The sequence below is a fragment of the Spermophilus citellus genome (assembly GCF_964194105.1).
Source record: "Spermophilus citellus genome assembly, chromosome: X".
NCBI lineage: Eukaryota > Metazoa > Chordata > Mammalia > Rodentia > Sciuridae > Spermophilus > Spermophilus citellus.
In genome coordinates, this window is record NC_138190.1 from 82,626,821 (window position 1) to 82,648,465 (window position 21,645).

General features: G+C 30.9%; 1 protein-coding gene across 6 annotated transcripts in view; it reads right to left on the reverse strand.

Annotated features, from left to right (window-relative positions):
* RPS6KA6 (ribosomal protein S6 kinase A6) overlaps positions 1-21,645 on the reverse strand; it is a 97,505-nt gene that overhangs the window by 42,034 nt on the left and 33,826 nt on the right. For all 6 annotated transcript variants that reach the window (XM_081277837.1, XM_081277836.1, XM_081277835.1 and 3 more), the window contains 4 exons: positions 15,368-15,484; positions 10,137-10,218; positions 9,442-9,522; positions 7,816-7,895 (listed from right to left, as the gene is read on the reverse strand). In XM_081277837.1, the coding sequence (XP_081133963.1) occupies positions 7,816-7,895; positions 9,442-9,522; positions 10,137-10,218; positions 15,368-15,484 (360 nt within the window). The remainder of the gene's footprint in view (positions 1-7,815; positions 7,896-9,441; positions 9,523-10,136; positions 10,219-15,367; positions 15,485-21,645) is intronic.

A 21,645-nucleotide genomic window follows, 5' to 3' on the forward strand; every position in this document is an offset into this window, starting at 1 on the left:
AATCTTTCTACATTTGATATACAAAAATGGGATCAGTGTTGATGTAATTTAAATTTTTATTCATATCGTGAACATTTCTTGTGTTTAGTAGTATGTTTTTATTTTCATGAAAAAACAGTAATGTTTTTGCCTGTTTTCCACTATTAACTTACTATTTGGTCAATTGGTACAGGCCTTTTAAATGTTAAAAATGTCATTTCTCCATCATATCAGTTGCAAATATTTTCCAACTATGTGTTGTTTTTTAATGTTCAATAGTTCTTACTTTTATATAGTGTAATTTATTCATCATTTCCGCATGCATTTTCTTAACTGCTATAATGCTTAATAAAACCTTCTCCATTCAATGGTCAACTTAATATTTATCTGTATTTTCTTTTAGGATACAGTAATTATTTTCCAGACTTAGCTCTTTAATAAGAAAAATTTACATTTTATATGATATAAATGGTATTTTCAATTAAGAAAAAACTAACCACTCAAATACCATTTACTGAACAATTTGTTTGCCACAAATCTATGATTCTTCCTTTATACATAATAATATGTATAAAATTATACATAATAATATGTCATATATAATAGGATATTGTTAGGCCACATAGTATGCTTCTAATCTTACTTTGAAACTGTGATGTGTTGTTTATAGGGCCTTTATAAAGGCTGTTGTTGTTTTTGAGGCAAATCTCACTATATTTTCCAGGCCAGTCTCAAACTCCTGGGCTTAATAGATCCTTCTGCCTCAGCCACCCAAGTAAGCTGGGACTACAGGTAGACACCACTACACTAAGTTCAAAGCTTTAGAATTTTAACAAAGAAATAGAGAAAAGGAAGCGTGCCCTTTAGAATTTTCAAAATTTCTTAGTTTCTTTCATTTGTTTAATTTCCTGCCCATAGTATAAAATAATTATGCCAATTTCAAACAAAAATTCCTATTGTAGCTTTGTTCAAATTTTGTTAAAACTATGAATTAATTTTAACAAACAGCTTAAAAATAACCAGTCATTCATTAAACCATATTTTATTGATGTTAGTAAAGTAGTGCATAAATTTTGTGTGTTTGTATGTGTACTAGTGTGTGTGTGTGTGTGTGTGTGTGTGTGTGTGTGATCTGTGGAAAAGAGATATTTTGAAACATACATTTCCTTTAAAATATAAATAATATACACTATAAAATTCCTTAAAACATACAAAAAATGTACTTTCAAAAGTGTATTTCTAAGGAAAAGAATAAGTCATATATTGGATTATTTAACAATGTTTTTATATATACAAGTGAAGTATAACCAACAAACAACTAATTATAATACTCTGCCTATAGAAGTAAACATTGAATCAATTTTTTAAAGCCTGTTCAATGAATAAACTAATTTATTTTCTTTGGGAAATGCATTTAAAATGCTTGCTCTTACCTAATATTCCAGACTTAGGAATCAAAACTTACTGACTGCATCTCTGTGCTAGTATGGGTTTAGATAGTCCCACATCGAGAATGGAGGTCTGAAGAGTTTAAAAGAAAATTAGAAATGACTACAAGTAAGAATTTTTCACAAACATTTGTGACACTTCTATAATCTAACACAAGAAATAATGAACTCTGGAGCCTTGTCATATTGCTGTCCCTATAAACCTTGGGATCAGCTTTTAAAAAATTCTTTAAAGAACCATCTTGGAAGGGGATTCCTACACAGACCCTATCATATACTGAATTCTGTTCTATAATGATAAGTATACCAAGAACACACTCTATGTTCATGCATGGCATGTCACTGTAGTAGAGATAGAGATATATAAGGCAGAGACCTTAGCCACTTAATCACTGGCTAATATCCCAGAAACATATTCTTCCTTTTTCACAGCAAGTTCCATAGCTCTGGGAAACCACAGTAACTCTCCCACGCCCAACACTGTAAATTCTGCAAATGAGATTTTGAACCACTATCATCCAGTTAAAACAGTCCTCCCAGTCTATTTCAGGACAAAATGAAGTAGACAAGGACTAGAGTTGTTCTCCTGCCTGAAACATCTAAAACACAGGACAAAATATATGAAATGGTATTTTTAAAGACAATGGACAACTGGTAACAAAAGACAGCGAATACTGAAAGATGAAGAACAAACAAGGCATGTCCTAAAATTTCCCCAGCTTACCACCTGAAAAAATTTCCAAGTAGTAGTGCAGGGAGGGCTAAATTAAGTGGAGCCCAGAAGAGTATCCGATGTAATGGGTTGGAACTATCAGTCTGAGAGGAGAACAGAATTCACAGGATAAAAAAATAGAACAAAGAAAATAGCAGAGAGAACTCTAGAGAGATGTAGGCAGTTTCCTCAAGCATACAGCAGAGAAATGCTTAGCATATAGAAGTGAAGATATTACTCTGAACCAGGAAAATAAAACAAGGATTATAGGGATCGATCCATGGAACTCACACTAGGCCAGTAATAGTTCCCATTTCCTCCAGCCAGAGCAGAAAAACCTCATACATAAAGTATCAGAGTACTCAGAAGGGTTTTACTTCAATAATACAGAAAAGTTAACTCCTGGCCAAATGCTATTCTGGACCAGTTTAACAACCAGTAAGACCTGAAGATAATACTACTTTGACATCTTGAAAAAAAATAAACTCAATTAATATCCAGATATTCATTACCTTACAAGGTACATTTCACAGTGTTTGAAATCTAGTAAGAAACTCCAATCATATATCAGAGGAAAATACCTGAGCCCATGAAAAGAATACCTTTAAAGGATTATGAGCATCTACCAAGCTCACAAAGGACCAGAATAACTCCAGTTCTCAACAGTCAGAATACAATACCTCACAATTTGAAGTATATTGGTTAAAGCATTATGAAGAGTCTTGCTTCAATAGTGGGGAAAAATAACCCTAATCAAAATGCTGCCCTAGTCCCATATAACAAAGCTTAAAATCAAGACCCAGTGCTGCGGGTGTAACCCAGTGGTACAGAGCTTGTCTAGCAAGTGTGAGGCCCTGGATTCAATACCTAGTACTTGAAAAACAAACAAAACCATAACAAAAACAAAAACAAAACAAAAAAAGATGATAAAAGTATTTCAAGAACAGACAAAGTATTTTCAACTTTGTTTTCAACAACTTCAGTTAAGAACAAAGCTATATATCATATCATTTATAGGAAAACAAAAGTATATAGCATGCAAAATATTACATTCACAATGTCTACCATCCAATAAAAATGATTATGCAAGTATGCTGCCATTAAAACATGACAGAAGTCATGGAAAATACTTGCACAAATGGGGATGGCTGTATTCCAATTAAAATTTATCCATAAGGAAAAAAATCTGGCCATATTCAGCCTAAAGACCATAGTTTCCTGACCCTAAGTTAAAGATTCATATTATAAGCACTAAATAAACTATTAAAATAATAACCAAAATGCTATAGTTAATATTGATAAGAAAACAGCAGTGGTTAAAAAATAAAATAGTACAAAAATTATTTAAAAGAAAAAAAAAACAAAGAATAAATGAGACTTAAAAGAGTATAAGTAGCAACTGGTAGATTTAACCCCAAACATTTCAATGACCATATGAAATGTAACATATTTAAAATCCCAGTTAAAGATATTTCAGATTGGAAAAAAAGCCAGGAAACTTTATGCTTCCTTAAATACCACACATTAAAATATGAAGATACAAATGGGTAAAACAATTAAAATTTGGAAAATGATATACTAAACCAATACTAATAGTTTTTTAAGCACCTAGAGTACTTTGATATTAACATCAAAGTGGATTTCAAAGTAAAAAAAAATGAAAAAGTAAGTCAATATAATGATAAAAGAGTCAATTCATCAAGAAGAAATAATGTTCATAAAGGTTTATGAACCTGCCAGGTGCAGCGGAGCACACCCGTAATCCCAGCAACTCAAGAGGTTGAGGCAGGAAAATTGCGAGTTCAAAGCCAGCCTCAGCAACGGTGAGGTGCAGAGGAACTCAGTGAGACCCTGTCTCTAAATGAAATACAAAATAGGGCTGGGGATGTGGCTCAGTGGTTGAGCCCCTGTTTCAATTCCCAGTACGGGGGGGGGGGGCAGGGACAGATTTATGAACCTAGTGACAGAACTGCAGAAATAAATGAAACAAAATTTGATAGAATTTAGTAACAATATAGTAGACCAAATACCACTATTAACAAACTTGACCTAGCTGACATTTATAGAACATTCTACCACCCAATAACAGAACAAATATTCTTCTCAAAGGCACATAGAATATTTACTGAGACACTGTATTCTGAAGCATACAGTTTATTCTGAAGCATAAAGCAACTATAAATTTAAGAGAATTCAAGTCATAAAAATGTTTTATGACTATGGTGACATTAAATTAGAAATCAATATTAGCAAGATATTTAGAAAAGGAACAAATATTTGTAAAATAAATAATGTTTCTAAATACCCAATAATTTAAGGAAATAAAGGAAAATTAAAAGTATATTGAAAAATGAGCAGGGGACTGCCACATACAAAATTGTGAGAATGACATTAAAGCAGTAATTAGAAGGAAATTTGTACCAATACCCACAATAGAAAAGATGAAAGTCTTTGAATGAATAACTTAATATTCCATCTTAAAAAATAGAAAAAAAGAAAAGCTAATGAAACACAAAGTAAGCAGTAATAAAGGCTAAAGCAGAAAAAAATGAAATGGGGAATGGAAATACAATAGAGGAAAAAAATAAATAAAACCAAAATCTGGTTCTTTTAGGAGAAAAATAAAATTTATACTCTCCTGACAGGACAAAAAAAGAGAAGACATTTATCAACATTAAGAATAAGAGCAGTGATACCATCAACAACTCCATAGTTATAAAATAAAAATTATAAGGGGATATTATGAGCAATTTTATGCCTATAAATTTGGTAACACTGATAAATTCCTGAAAGACACAGGCTAGCAAAGCTCACTAAAAAACAAAGAATACCTTAAGTCTACATGTAAATTGAATTTTTTGTTAAACATCATTGTAAACAAAACCCCCAGGCTCTGATGGCTTCACTGGTGAATTACATCAATCATATAAGAACCATTATCACTGAATCTACATAAACTCTTCATAAACTCTTGAATAGGAAAAGATCAGGAAAAAAATCCTACCCAATTTATCTTATGAGGAAAGAATTACTGTGCTACCATAAATAGAAAATAATATAAAAATATTAGTCAAATATCCATCATGAAAATATATGCAAAAGTTCTTAAACTTTTAGCAAATAGTATCCAACAATATCAAAAAGTATACTGCATCATGATGAAATGGGGCTCATTTACAAATGCAAGGTTGGTTCAACATCTGAAAATCGATTACTGTAATTCACTACATCAAAAGAGTAAAGATGAAAAAACAAAATCAACTCAATAAAATGGAAAAAATATTTCACAAAACATAATATCCATTAAAAAACTCTTTACAAAGCAGTAAGAAAAATAAAAACATCTAAAAATACCAATGTTTGACTTAATGGTTTATGGTGAAATTCTGCTTCCCCCTAAGATCAGAACCAAGGCAAGAATGTTTGCTCCCACCAGTCCTATTAGACTGGAGGTTAAAGGCAATGTAGCAAAGACAAAAGAAATAAATGATGTTCATAATCGAAAAGAAGAAGTAAAACTACTTGGTCACAGAAAACAAATACAATGTCCTTGAAATCTATTTTTTTTAAAAAGTTTTAGAAGTAACAATTATGTTGAGCTACATAAAGGTATGCAAACTAAACATAAGAGGAATAAGTATTTCCATCCAATTTAAAATTAAGAAATCTGTTTTATTGATTTCTTATTGATAAAATTTATTGACTTTTTAGCATTAAAATAGGAACCACTTTTAGATAAATTTGACAAAAGATGTGTAAGCCCTATATACTGAAAAAAAGACATAACTGAGAGAAAATAAATAACTGGTAAATAAATGGAGAGAGAAATCATGTTTATGGACTGAAAGACTAAATATTGTTAAAATGTCAATTAAATGCAAAGTGACCTATAGATTCAATGTAATCCCAATCAAATCCTATCAGGGTTCTTTTAGAAAGAGAAAAGTTAATCTCAAAATTAATATGAAAATTCAAATGAACCGGAAGAGCCAAAACAACTTTTCAAAAGAAAAACAAAGCTCAAGAATTATACTAACTTACTTCAAGATATAGTATAAAGGTACAGTAGTCAAGACAGTGTGGGATTGTCATAAAGACAGATGAATCAACAGAATAGAGTATCCAGAAACAGTCCTTCATATATATGATCCTTTGGTTTTCAAATAAAATAAAAAATAATTCAATGAAAAAAGGACAGTATTTTCCAATGATGAAGCTAGAAAACTGGATATTCACATAAAAGACTTCAATACATACCTAAAACCATATATTAAAATGAGATTAAAATAGATCAGAAATCTAAATCTAAAACCTGAACTACAAAACCTCTATAATATATAGGAGAAAATCTTTACCTGCGATGAGGCAAATATTCCTTAAACAGGATATTATAAACACAATTTATTAATGCAAAAACTATAGTAAGACTTCATAAGAATTGCTAAGAACTTCTGTTTGGCAAGCGGTACCATTAAGATACTGAAAAGACAAACTATGAACTAGAAGAAAATCTGCAACACACATATGATCAAGGAATGTCATCTGAATATATAAGGAAATTTTAAAACACAGTAAGAAAAGAAACCAATTAAAATGGGGAAAAGGGTTAAACACATTTTATCAAAGAAGACTGACAGAAAATAGGTACAGGAAAAGATGCTCACATCATTTGTCATTAAGTGTGATGAAATTTATAACTACAATGAGGTACAGATTCATCAGATTTATCAGATGTCCCAACTTATAAAAGACTGACCATACCAACGTTACTAATGATATGAAGCAACTAAAACTCTTATATGCTGCTGGTGGGAATGTAAGTATATAACCACTTTGGAAAACAGTTTGTCAGTGTCTTTAAAAGCTATAATATCCACCTCCCATATGACACGGCCATTATATTCCTAGGCATTTACTCATGAGAAATGAAATGAATCACTTGTGCATGAATGTTTACAGCAGCTTTATTGGTAATATTCCAAAACTGCAACAACTCAAACATCCATCAACAGGTGAAGAGATAAACAAATCATGGCGTATCCATAAAATGGGCAATGTTACTCAGTAATAAAAATGAACTGTTGATACATACAACAATGAAGGATGAATCAAAATAATTATGATCAGTTAAGCAAGACTAAAATTAATATATATTGCATAATACAATTTACATAACCTCCTAGAAGATACAAACCACATAATGACAAGAAGCAGATTCAGTAGGTTAGGATAGGAATAAGGCATTACAAAGGCACATAAGAAAACTTTTGGAGATGATGGATATGCTACTTATTTGATTTTAATTATAGTGTCAAAATTTATCAAATTGTATATTTAAGATGTATAGTTAATTGTATGTCAATCATACTTCAATAAAGCTATATTAATGAACACATTAAAAACTAACCTGAAAGGCATTTAGGTATCTTGAGGAGCCAAAGTTCTAGGCTTGATCCTACCTCTTCAATCAGTTACTCATATGTTTTTTGTGTTTAAAAGTATAATGAGTAGTAGAACAAGATGATTTAAATGACATGCAGACAGAAAATGCCATTGACTATCACATCACTAAATGTTATGTAATGAAACTATAATTACCAATTGAATTTCTATAGGAAAATATGAGTTTTCTTAATTTTTGTTTCTATAAAACAGTAAAAATTTATACATACTCACCTCTTTGGATAATCTTGTAAAGACATCTCCTCCCCTGAGAAAATCCAATATTAAATACAGCTTCCCTTCAGTCTGAAAAGCTAATTATAAATCATAATGTAGTAACAGTATAATCTAAAAGGCTTAAAAGCTTAATATACTTTTAGGTTAATATGTCTGTTTAGAATCTTATCCCTAAACACTATAAAGCAATTAAATATTTATTCACATGATCCATTGTTAGATAACATCTCAAAATTAAATGCATTACTTAATCCAGTGTTAAAATAGCTATGAATTCCTTTTCAGAACATAATCAACTTTGCCTGTGGCTTTACACCTTTACACAGAAACTTCTATCACCACTGTTTCTCTGATTTTTTGTAGTATATTGTTCTACCAGTCTGAACTTTGCCCCCAGCCATCTATTGAAAATCAATTAATTCCATAAATCTCAACAAAAATGATACCTCCTTCATTAATCCTTCCATGATTTCTTCCTTTTCTTACTTTCCTATAGCATCCTTAATCCCATCCACATGAAAATTATTTGCTATTACTCTTGATATCTCATCATACTTTATGTATGCCTCTTTTATGATACTTATTTCATTTTGATTTATAATTTTTTTCATTTGCATGTCTATGTTCTCTATAGAGTATAAATTTCTTGAGGTCCGAGACTTTAATTCCATAATCACTGCATTTAGTACCGTGTTTTGCATAAATAGATGCTTAATGATTAATGACATACTGGAGATTAAAAGTCCTCAGATAATACTATTTATATTCTATTAGGATATCAAAGAGTGAAGGAATAATGGATGAACTTTTTTTTGTAGGTTTCTTAAAATACAACTGGGTAGGGCTGGGGCTGTAGCTCAGTGGTGAAGCATTTGCCTAGCATGCGTGAGACACTGGGTTCGATCCTCAGCACCACAAAAAATAATAAATACAGATACTGTGTGTTCATCTACAACTAAATATAAAATATTTACCAGTAAATATTTTAATGTAATATTTGTCAAAATTACTATAAGTATAAAAAATAGCTGCTCCTAATTTTTTAAATGTAGAAAAATGACAGTGACACAGTAACTGTATCAGTAGTTTAATTTTATCTTTTAGTTCCCCGGAGAAGCCATACTCTTATCCATAACTTAACCCTGGAGCCATGATTCAAATTCAGAAATACCTGACTCCAAAGCTCCTGTTTTTTTTCTATGATACTCAGTATTTTAAATAATAATTTGTTACTTCTATGTATAAAAAATAGTTCAAATAGACTAATGTAACTACATGGTCCTCTTGAACAAAACCAGGAAATAATTAATATTGTTATTATGAACAAATACCCAAATATTTTACATAAATTATCACAGTAGTATATTGCCTAAGATCACTGGAGGTACAGCCTAGTATAGGAATATTTCTAGATAAGTAAGTAAAAGACAATATCTTGTTACTTTGGACAAATTAACGAACATAGACAATAAAAATAAAAGTTACATGTTTATACTCATTTCAGATAAATACATTTTACATAGTTGAATACATTAATATGCTTGAAGTATTTGTTTCTTATTATTTTATTGTGTGAAAGGGAATCTTCATTTTCTAATTCTCTAAATAATAAGGATTACATACCATAGTGCAGTTTGACAATAAATGGATGATTTACTTCCACCAGTATATCCCTCTCCATCTTTGTCCGAACTCGGTCTCGAACTAAAAATTACAGGAGCGTAGACTATATTAAACTTGTTGATAATTTCAATAATGATCTAATCAATGATTTACCAATCAAGAATATAAAAAATATATAACTTCATAGGTGCCTAAATTTACAGTATATATATTCCTAGATAATAATGACCATATTCTCAGAATATCAACACATTCAATATATATCTAGAGATAAGTTACAGTGGCATAAATCAATATTTGCCTACTATGTATTTCTTGTGTATTAGCCTTTATTGTGCAAATGGTATATCATTTAAAACTGAGCTTATTGCTATTTCTATCACAGCCTAGAAGATAGTATAAAGTTTATGTGGGTGATTGTGCTTTCTTAATATGTAACACCAACACAGATATTACAGGGAAAAAAAAATCAATGAAAGAAAAGAGTATATCTTGATAAAATTAAATAAAATATGTCCCATTTCTAAGCATGAAATATTTACCCAGATATACTATCTTTAATCACTTACTTGCTGGTTAGAAAACTTAACAATTATTAATGTTAAGAAGAAACTACATCTACTCACATTATACATGCAATATATAGCATATTTTTTTAAACAAACTGTGTTTTAATAAATTTTCTAATTTTCTACCTTTTAAAGAAGCTTTTTTTAACACCTTCATTGCATAGAGCTGCCCAGCATCAGGTCCAGTCTTCTTTCTAACCAGAAACACCTAATAGGAGAATTTTTTAAAAAGTGAAATTCAAGTCATTTGTTCGTGTGTGTGTGTGTGTGTGTGTGTGTGTGTGTGTCTTTTTTTTAAGGTTGATGGACAAGTACTATCACTTAGACAAGAGCAAGAAGTTCTGGTATGCTATTGCAGTCAAGTAACTATAGATTAAAAAAAATAGGCTATACGTTTCAAAAAGCTAGAAAAATGAAGACATAGTTGGCTACCCATAAACTCACTAGCACATCTTTATTCTTGAATTTTCTCTAATGTTATAAAGATAGACCTTTCCCATAAGTATAGTGTAATTTATATTTTTAGTTAATATACTCTCTCATTCTGCGTCACTGAGTAAAATCACACTATGCATAATACCACTTTAGAAATGAAAATTTTAAAAGGAGATGACACGGTAATATACTTTGAGAAGTTTGTGATGTAAGAAATTAAAAAAAAAAACAATGAATGACTAATTTGAGGTGGAAACCTCCTTCTAAGACCCAAGTCCATTTCCATGTCCTTAAAGCACAAACAAATCTTATTACCGTGAATTTAATACCTCCATTTCTATTCCCTTATTGGTCTATTTTAGAAGTTACCAGGCATTTTATTTTGTAGAAAGAAATCAGAGGCAATGCTTATCTTCTGTCAGCCACATGAAAGAATCAAGGTGGCACATTATCTCAATAAACAAGTGAATGTTAACTCTTTAATACTACTAGCAAACTTAAGTATTATACTATATATTCAAATTAAGAATATGATTCATTAAAAGCTAGATTTTGACAAGGCTTCAGTTATGAATAGAAATACCAAAAGATTATAATTTTATAAGAATTATTTATTATAAAATATTTATTTCCTTTTTAATTAAAAAGTAATTATTGGGGCTGGGGATGTGGCTCAAGCGGTAGCGCGCTCGCCTGGCATGCGTGCGGCCCGGGTTCGATCCTCAGCACCACATACAAACAAAGATGTTGTGTCCGCTGAGAACTAAAATAAATAAATAAATACATTCTCTCTCTCTCTCTCTCTCTCTCTCTCTCTCTCTCTCTCCCCCCCCCTCCTCTCTCTAAAAAAAAAAAGTAATTATTGTTCTCCATCTCAACTTGCTACACAAATCCTAATAAGTTCTAATCAAGTGTTGTTGCTTTAATTTAAAATACAACTACATAACACAAACTTATTCACCTAAAATTGCAGATGGGAGAGCTGTTAATTATTTAATTTTCATGATTTCTCTTCCCAAAGTACAACTCAAAACCCTTAATTCCACATCATCTATGTGATAATTATATTTCAGTAAAATGGGTAGAAACCTTAATTCAAAATCTATGACATGGCATTGGCACCATTTAATAGTAATCAGTTTTCAAGTATAAATGGTAATACATTAAAAATTGGCTACTTCAGCTTACAGCTCAAAAAATTGCACAAATGTTCTGCTTTAAGACATCTATTGTATTTCAGGATGCAGTTAAACGGTTTTATGTGTACTTCCTATTTCATCATAGAATATTAAAAATAAGAGTATTTGAAGATTGAGTTTTCATAAAATTTTAATAAACTGTTTTAATAAATTGTTAATCTCTCATCATGGACATCCTTATGAGTGGGGCAGTAAGGAATACAATGATTACTGGTACTATTTGGACTCCCTACATTTATTGTGCCAATGTGCCAGCAGTTGTACAATTAATATCTTAGAATTACTATAAAATTGCTTTGACCTGTGCATTTCCTGAAAGGGTCTTGGGGATGTCCAGGTATATGCAAACTACACATGAGAAATACTGTTCAAGAACACAGTCCTTAGTGGAATTGCAAAGAACAGAGTATACAGGGTGAGAAGAGGGAATAAGGAAGAACGGAATAGTGTAGGCTTTCACAAATACACTGTCATACACAGCAGCCATTTTTTTCCTAGCTCTTCTAACCTTCCTTAGAATCCCAATATGTCACATAATAGAAGTCATCATTCACAAACTAAGTAACCATTTGTTCATTTCCTGATCTGCCTTTTTTCAGCACAAGACATCATATCTCTCTGTCCTTTTTCCACAAACATAGAGGTATTTCTGTGGCTCCCAACATTGTATCTAAAACCAAATCTATCCAAACAGGAGAGAATCCTTTCCAGTTACACTAAAATAATAATAGGAAATTGCCCAGAAAGGAAATGAGTAATTCCAATATATTTTTCTGTCAATCACATGGAATTTTATATTTTCCATTAAGAAGTAAGCAATTAGCATTGATTCAGATGAACTGGAAAGTCACACATATTTAAATGCTGATTACAGAGAAAAGACAAACTGTAGGATATTTTAAAATATAAGAATATATTTTTAAATAATTACTTGACAGTTATTCAGTTATTTAATAGCACAAGAGTTCAATTTTTTAAAATTCACTTTAAGTCTTACAAGTTAAAGGCTTTATTATCACAAAAGTAAAAACATTCTTTTTTATAATTCATGCATGTATGATTTATATAAATATGATTTGTTATATGATGTATACATAAGTCCAATCTCATAATTTCAACCATGTTTTATGTCTGAATTTGATATAATAATTTAAGTTGTTAGATATTCTATATTTTAAACTGTGCTATTGATCATTAATAGCATAATACTATATATGCTTAGTAAGGAATTTTGTAACTTTCGTGATGATAAAGCTTGTTTTTTAAAGAATAAATTTAATTGACTTTATTAGGATTCCCTCCCATTAAGTACACTATGAAGACATTCAATGTCATAAGAATTTACATGAACTAAAAATCCCATTTATTAACTTTTAAGTGCGAACTTTACAAAAAAATTAAATAAAACTCTGCAGTCTCAAAGTTTCTTGGAATTGCTCCTACCCTTATCTGATTCACAACCTTTTCCAAATTCCTGAGTAGGTTCGGCATATAACAAGTCATACCCACACAATGCCTACACAAATGATATATAATACTGATAAGAAAGTACATTCACATCTTAAGAAGGAAAAAAAAATAATATTTCTTTGGTTTGGTTAATGAACTGCATAAACATCACTATTCCATATTTTAGTGTTAGGAATTTATAAAAAAAAATTAGCATTGTCCTTGTTGAACCAAAGTTCTTACACAAATCTGAGTGTTCTGTGAAATTAGGACTACACTGACAACTCACCATCATGTTGCTATATTGATTGTGAAGATATGACTGAAAAAAGTTCAATAAGTTATACTATCATCTTTATGAAGATCCATGAGAGAAATTTTTCTAGTCTTTTTAATCTGTTTCTACCTGAAAGATATTATCAATAATCACACATTAGAATATATCAGCTTCCCTATACTGGCTGCCAGAAAACTGAAGTCTTCATTTTTGGCCCATTTTTAGAAGTCTTATAGGACCTTATATCAAATATTTGTGAAAAACAAGATGAATTCCTGGCTTCATCTAATCTTTCCTGCTCTGATATTTCTGCTTCCATCTACTTTGCCACTTATTTTTAATTCCATTTTATTTAATATTCATCTATTAATGCATTAAATCCTTTCAATAAGGCTGGGACTAAATAAATGCATATATGAATAAATATATCAAATAAGAAAACAATTAATTTTAATGGTTTGAATGTTTGCCTGGTGAGATTTTTAAGTCAAATACTTCTATATTTGGTATATAAAAGAAATTAATTTCTGTTCTTCTGAAATTAAAATCATAAAATAGCTAAAAATTAAAAAATAGAGAAAGAAATACTCCCAGAATCATTCAAATAAAGATATTTAGAATGCACATGCCTACTCTACAGGCCAATTTGAAAACCACCTGTCTACCACCACTAATAGCCCTTTTTAGTTTTTCTCTCCCTGGAACCCTGCCTTATCTGGTGTCTTCAGATATCTCTTTTTACCAATTTACTGCCAAGCCATAATTCATCTCATTTTGTTCTTTGTATGGCCTGAAAATGTTTCTATATATTTCACATATTATATTCTACAGTGCAGATACATTAAGTTACTTTAAGACAACTAATGTCTCCAATATATTCACCAATACTATTCATACAACTGTTGTGCACATACAAAATACTCAATAAATGTCTTTCTTTAAAAATGTTCCATAGCACTATAACTAATCACTGCTCAGTTGCCTTCCTTTTTCCCTTTGAAACTACTTCAACTACTAAGAAATTAGTTTCTACTTAACTTTCCTCCTCCTTAAATTATGGCTGTTGCTGTTTTACTAAAGGCTGTTACTTGTTGCACATATGCAATAATCATGTCTCAGATGTTATATGTACAAAGGTCAGGAACCAGACCCACATATTATTTTTTTCCAAGAAAACATGGTATCAAACACTTAATAAACAATCCTAATAATAAGTGTATGAGTAATTTTTTCAAATTTTTGCTTTCTTAAATTTTCAATTCTTTAATGGCAGAAATTTCACATAATACCTATCAGCCAGTACCTACCCTTGTTCTACTAATATACATCCATGATCTACTTCACTTTAACAGATGATAGATGAACCTACAAATTCACACATGAACTAAAATATAAATTCTAACTTCAAGGATAGACCTAATGTACATGTAATCACCATCACACAGCAAGTTGTGTTTGTAACATCATAAACAGGGAGACAAGGAATACTGTTATCCATAAAAACCTAACTACCTTGATTTAGGCACTTAAAAAAGTGCATGCTGCATTTTTTCATAAAGAAATCAGTAATCCCAGGGGATTCAAAAATCCTATTACACAGAAGTATAAGAAAATAGAAAAAAAGAACAACAGAAATAAAATTAATAAAACTGGAGTTACCTATGTGTTTTTCCATTTTTATTGGTTCTTTTTAATTATATATACCATCAGGATTAATTTTGACATGATTTATAAAGGCAGGTGTGCATATTTTGAGAAGTTTAGAAACATTTATCAAATTTATATTCATGTATATACTTTTTTACTAAATGTTTACAAGAAAAACAAATGTAGAAGGCTGGGGCTGTAGTCAGTGGCAGAGTATTTGCATATCATGTGTGAGGCAATGGGTTTGATCCTCAGCACTGCATAAAAAATATACAAAAAAATAAAGGCATTCTCTCTGTTTACAACTATCAAAACATTAAAAACCAGAAATGTAGAAAATTATTAATTACCTTTCCAAATGATCCCTGACCAAGAACCTTGAGCAACTCAAATTGTGCAGGATCTGCTTTCTCATAACCTTCCTTAACATGATGAATGATAGGGATTTCTTTAACCACACCTTCATCCTGTAAAATATAAATTCAAATAATACTCAAATATAGTTCTAACATCTTGTGATTATCTTTTTAGGAAAGAAATCATATAATTTCCACCTCTCTAGATCTATCACATAGTTTTACAGGCTACCGATATGCCCATTTAACTGTTTTCTAACTTAACAGATATACCACAACCATCTTCCCTACCATATATTTTCCTGTAAATGGAAGCAAAATATAAAAATAAAATCTCTGCTTCAGTTTCCAAATAGAAAACAATAAATGAAAGTATTAACAACTAACCTTCTTAACACCCTCACTGTAGTGTGACTTATGAAGCAGAGGAATTTTTACATAAAATCTTGTAAATTGTGAAGCATGGCAAAAAATATACACTTCAAGAGTTATTTTCAATACTGTTTTACTATACCCATTTTAATATTTTTAATACCTTTATTTATTTAACTAATTTATCTTTTTTATGTAGTGCTGAGGATCAAACTCAGGGCCTTGCACATGCTAAGCAAGCACTATACCCCTGAGCCACAACCCCAGCCCTGGAATATTTAAGTGTACAATTAGACACATCAATGCAAAAGAAACTGGCATAAACAAAAGAAAATTTTGAGAACCCAAACAAATGTTTCCAGGCTATGGCCCTAGTATTATTAAATATTTGAATATAAATTACATGCCAGATTTTCTATCATCTGGCCAGGCAGAAAGTAAGCCACTCAGGAAATATTTGAACCCTATGATATAGGGCTCCACTCAGCTGTGATGACTACACTCAAGTGGAGTTTTGATTCTAATCCCTAAAGAACACATAGTTTCTAGGGGAAAAAAAAAACTCAGCTACTTTACTTAGCACAAAATAACACATCTGGAAGGATCTGGAAGAGATCTTATCCAACCCTTCTGTACAGAGTTTTTCGCATGAACAGTTAATCACAATGTCTAGAAGTTTTGAAAGTTTTCCATTATACCATATTAATTCTGGTTTGGATGGTAAAAATGGTCTTGATCAATTTACCCTTAAATTGATTGACCAATTAATGATGACCATGGCCAAAGTGAACAAGGGTATGGTCCCAAATTAGACAGGCTTCACGGCAGCTTAAATAACTTTCATGTTACATAGGTAATCAAACACTCACTCTATTAAGAGAAGTGCATAAACAGAGAAATTTTAGTTTTAGGTATTAGGAACCATTAATAAATGAGTCAGAAAAAAAAATACTAATTGACTCACAAAGTATGTCAATGGATGTTTCTTATACATCAAAGTAACATTTAACCAGACAGTTTTAAGTATTTAGTGATTTATAAATTTTTTCTAAAAATAAGGGCTGAGGATGTGGCTCAATGGTAGAGCATTTGCCTAAGCATGAAGCCATGGGTACAATTTCTAGTGTTCACCAAAAGATACATAAATCTACTGAGTCTGCTTTACCATTTGAACAGGTCCTTTCTTTTTACAGTGGAGAATTTTTTTTTAAAATGTAAAAGTACATGCTCTGCAGCTGACATTTTGGGAATGTATTAAATTATGGTGTATTTGTATGGATCTTTACAATATATACACACCAAAAACAACAATAGATTACATGTTTTATTAATATTATGGATGATTTCACTACATATTATGCCTATATTAGTGGTCTTCAAAGTATGAAAGTTTCTGGAAGTTTCCTCCTGTGGGAAGAACATTAGAAGAGACAACAGGCTTTCTTTTGCTCCTAGCTCTGCCATGCACAAACTAAGCACCTTTAACCACATCACAAACTGTACTCTACTTCAGTATTTTCAGATGAAAAAGGGATCTTGTTAGATGGGTGTCTAGGCCTGGCTTCCATATTGAACACAATATACTGTTTTCATGATTAAGAAGGCACTTCAAGTACTTTGCATGTTTAAGATCATTATAATAAGCATGGATCATGATAACATCAGGTTTTTTAAGAAGTGCTCTAAGTGTGGAAACAACTATATGCTAATTAGGCTCACCAAACCTAAACAAGTCTTCCAAATAAAAATGTTTATTCAACATCCCTTCCTCCCTTTATTAAAATCCACACATGCCCATCCTTTAAAACTGCAATATGTCTTTTGATTTTCAACAGAAGTACCCTAAAAGCTCCAAACAGGAAAATGCTAGTAGATAAGAAAAAACACTCTTCCTAGCAGGCAGCTATCCTATAATAATGTTATAATGTGTTCTAATATCTTGTCTTTCTTTCCCACTGGACTGTTAGTTTCTTCAATGCAACTATTACCACATTCATCTCTGTACCCCTAACACTTAGTACAATACTTGTTTGATCTTATGGGAGCAGAAAGCTAAACATTTTTATAAGAACAGAGGGAAGAAAAACATACTTTTAAAAAGAAAAACAGCTCTTACCAAACATATGTTCGGTAACAGAGTAATTTGTTTCACTATATTAAGCATTTCACTATACATATTGAAATATTTTGTATGCTTAAATGCAAACAATAAAACAAATTGTTTTAAAATGTAAAATTAACCAATAAGAAAAATCAAAATTATTTTAAATAGTTAAAAAATTATTGGTAGATATTGTACAGAACGGTGGGTTTCATTATAGTATATTCATATGTGCATATAACATAATTTGATCAATTTCAATCCCTAATATTTCCCCTTGTCCTTCCCTCTTCTAGGCCCCTGACCCCTTCCTCTATCCTAATGGTCTCCTTCTATTTTCATGAAATCTTTTTCCCCTTTTTCCCCCTCTAACTTCCACATATGAGAAAAAAAAATATAGTGCTCTCTTTCCCAGTATGGCTTAAATGGATAAAACTGGAGATCATTAAGCTAAATACTTTCTAAAAAGCAGAAAAAATATATATATATATTCAGAATTTATTTTTACTATACAAAGGAAACAGGAAAACAGGAATTTCATTCTGGGTAATGGAACTCTGTGAATTTTGAATATCATTAACCTTCTGTTAAGCAATATTTATAAATTTAATAAAATGAGCATTTTCCCCTTAGAATGTGGATAATGTTAACAAACTTTGGCCATTATTCATAATTAGTACATTTATTACAGTGTACTGTATTCAACACAAATGAAAGGCATAATAACCTATAACCTGTATTTTTAAAAGCTGATATTAATTTAATACTTACCATTTGCCTTTTTAATAAATACAATTGTCCATAGGCAGCTGAAAACTACACATTATATCACTAAATTATGGTAGGTTTGCCTTTAAGTAGATAGTACTTTATATTATAGTTTGTCTGTCTTTAAGTAGATAATAGTATACAATGACCTATGTACACATAAGGATCACCTACAGAAGAAAAAATGCATTCAATACACTTGTTTGGATCACAGTTTGAGAGATTATGGTTCAGGAAAACTAGGGTAGGTAAGGCATGTGTACTTTTAAATCTAACCAGATTATTTTGATACTTGGCTAGAATCTAGGTGCTTCCAATATGGGTAGCTAAAGTTACATATATATACAATATATATATATATATATATATATATATATATATATATATATATGTAACTTTATACTGAAGAAAGACACAAAATACATATACAGATATGCATGCACATACGTATATGTAAGTGTTTATAGCTACTTATTACAGAGCTGTTTTTATCATTTGTATTCCACTCTTTTTTTTTTTACTGTCAAAGTAACTGATGCCCTCCTGTGTCACCAATTTCCAACATTGTTTTTTCTTATTTCCTCAGTTTCCAGCCACATTCCTAACTATTGCTAATTAGGAAATTAGTTATTTTACTATACATTTTCAGTTAAAGGTAACATTTGTATTTCTGGGTAGTAAACTATAAATAAATTAAGAGACTAAATATCTTGCTGACCTTGCACTAATGGAGTAAAAAAAAAAGTAACCAAAAAAATAAATAACCATTAATTTAATCTTGGAAATCCTAAGATATTGATAGAATCAAAAATATGTCTATTATTTCAAGGCAAAAAAAATTTGGTACCAGGGATTGAACCCAGTGGTGCTTATCCACTGAGCCACATTCACAACTCTTTTAGAACTTATTTTGAGACAGGGTCTTGCTAACTTGCTTAGTGCCTTGCTAAGTTGCTGAGGCTGGCTTGAATTTGTGATCCTCTTGTCTCGGCCTCCCAAGACACTGGGATTACAGGCATGTGCCCAGATCCATAAAGCTTTAAATGTAAATATAAATGGATCATAAATTATCAAATGTAAGAGACAGATATACTTATTGTGAAAACATATAAGAAATTAACTCATATCAGCCATCTTATATTAAAAGAGATGAATGGTAACATACTTTTTCTAAACTTGATATTATTAGGAGACTAGGTGTTAAAATTTTATATCAGATATCTTTTATCTGTGACCTGTTACTTCTTTCCCAATGTGAAGGTTGTTTTGAAAAATAGAAAATGGCTCATGATAGAGATATATGGAAATTATAATTGGCATATATTTCAGCTTTGCTGATCATATGCTAAATATATATATGGAGCCCAGGAAACATCTGATTTAATTTTATTTGTTTTAACTGAAAAAAAATTGACCAAATGACTATGAAAGTATACAGTAACACAAGTTGAAATGGAGTAGATTAGTTGTCTAAATCAGTCAATCAGAAAGCAACATCAAGTCACACAGGTAAAACATAAAATTCAACTAGTGTATCTATTTTTCAATGCTGGGGATTGAATCCAGGACCTCATGCATGCAATGCCCCTTCTCTACCACCAAGCTACATTACCAGTTCCTAATGTTCAAATCTAAAGATCACTGTTTAAACAATGTGTAACACAGAGCAGTTTTTACAATCCTATACTATTTTACAACAAGAACAAAAAAAGGCAACAAAAACAAACAGTTATGAGCATCACATTGGAATAAGCAATGACAACCAAAAAGTCTTATAAATGAAAACAATTTTTAAAGGCATAAATTTATTCTGAGTCTGGTGATGCACACCTATAATCCCGGTGGCTAGGGACTGAGATAGGAGGATCACCAGGTTCAAAGCCAGCCTCAGCAACTTAGCAAGACCCTGTCTCAAAAAATAAAAATAAAAAAGAGCTTGGATGGTGGAAGGAGACCCTCATCATTATACAAAATACATGTATGAAGATGTGAAAAAAAAGAGCTTGGAATGCGGCTCAGTGGTTAAGTGTGCATGGGTTCTATTTCTGGTACCAAAAAAGGGGAAAAAAAAGGATAAATTTAAATGGTTAGTGTTTATCACTCATATAGTTTTACTGATAAAAACTGTAACACAAAACCATCACACACCAAAAGTATTTCTTTTTAAGTCCAGCCATGAATTAATCAAATTCCTGAAAGTGTTTCTAATACTATTCTCTAAAACTTGGAAATCTACCTTCTAGCTATTTAAATTGATGGCATGCAATATTAGCATCTAACAATATATATTTTTACTGTCTTTTCAATAAAATGCGTATTTCCTAATTTTAAGCGAAAATTAGAAAGGTGAATATATGAGTCATTTTACATTAATGGTTATGAACTTATTTTGACTTCCCATATAAAGATATATACATGTATACATACACAAAGTGCATGCACGAGCACACACACACACACACACACACACACACAATTTTATCCTCCTGTGGTGTAGCGCTAGCTGTTTCTTCATTAATTTATTAATGCTAAAATATAATAAGGCACTCTTTTCTTTTTTAATATTTTTAGTTGCAGACAGACAAAATACCTTTGTTTATTTAGTTTTTCTATGTGGTACTGGGGATCAAACCCAGTGCCTCATGTGTGCTAGGCAAGCACTCCACTGCTGAGCCACAACTCCAGCCCCTAAATCAGTCTTTTCTAGTGCTTTTTGTAGCTTTTTAAACTCCTTTTATAAAGTAGCAACATAAATATTTCTATGCCTCATAGCCCATATGATCTGTATATAAATATTTAGATGATTTTGCTAAGAGTTAATATTTGATTATACTAAAAATTAAAATGTTATTAAGTAAAATGCAAAAGCTAAAATGACAACATTATACTGCTTGTCAATTGAAAGTGTTTCATGATCACAATTTACAGAGATAGTTACATACAATATTTCAAAGGAGAGTGTTGAACAAACCCAACTGCTGGCTTCTATGTGAGATAAATTAACTTAAAGACACATTTTACAAGGGAAAAA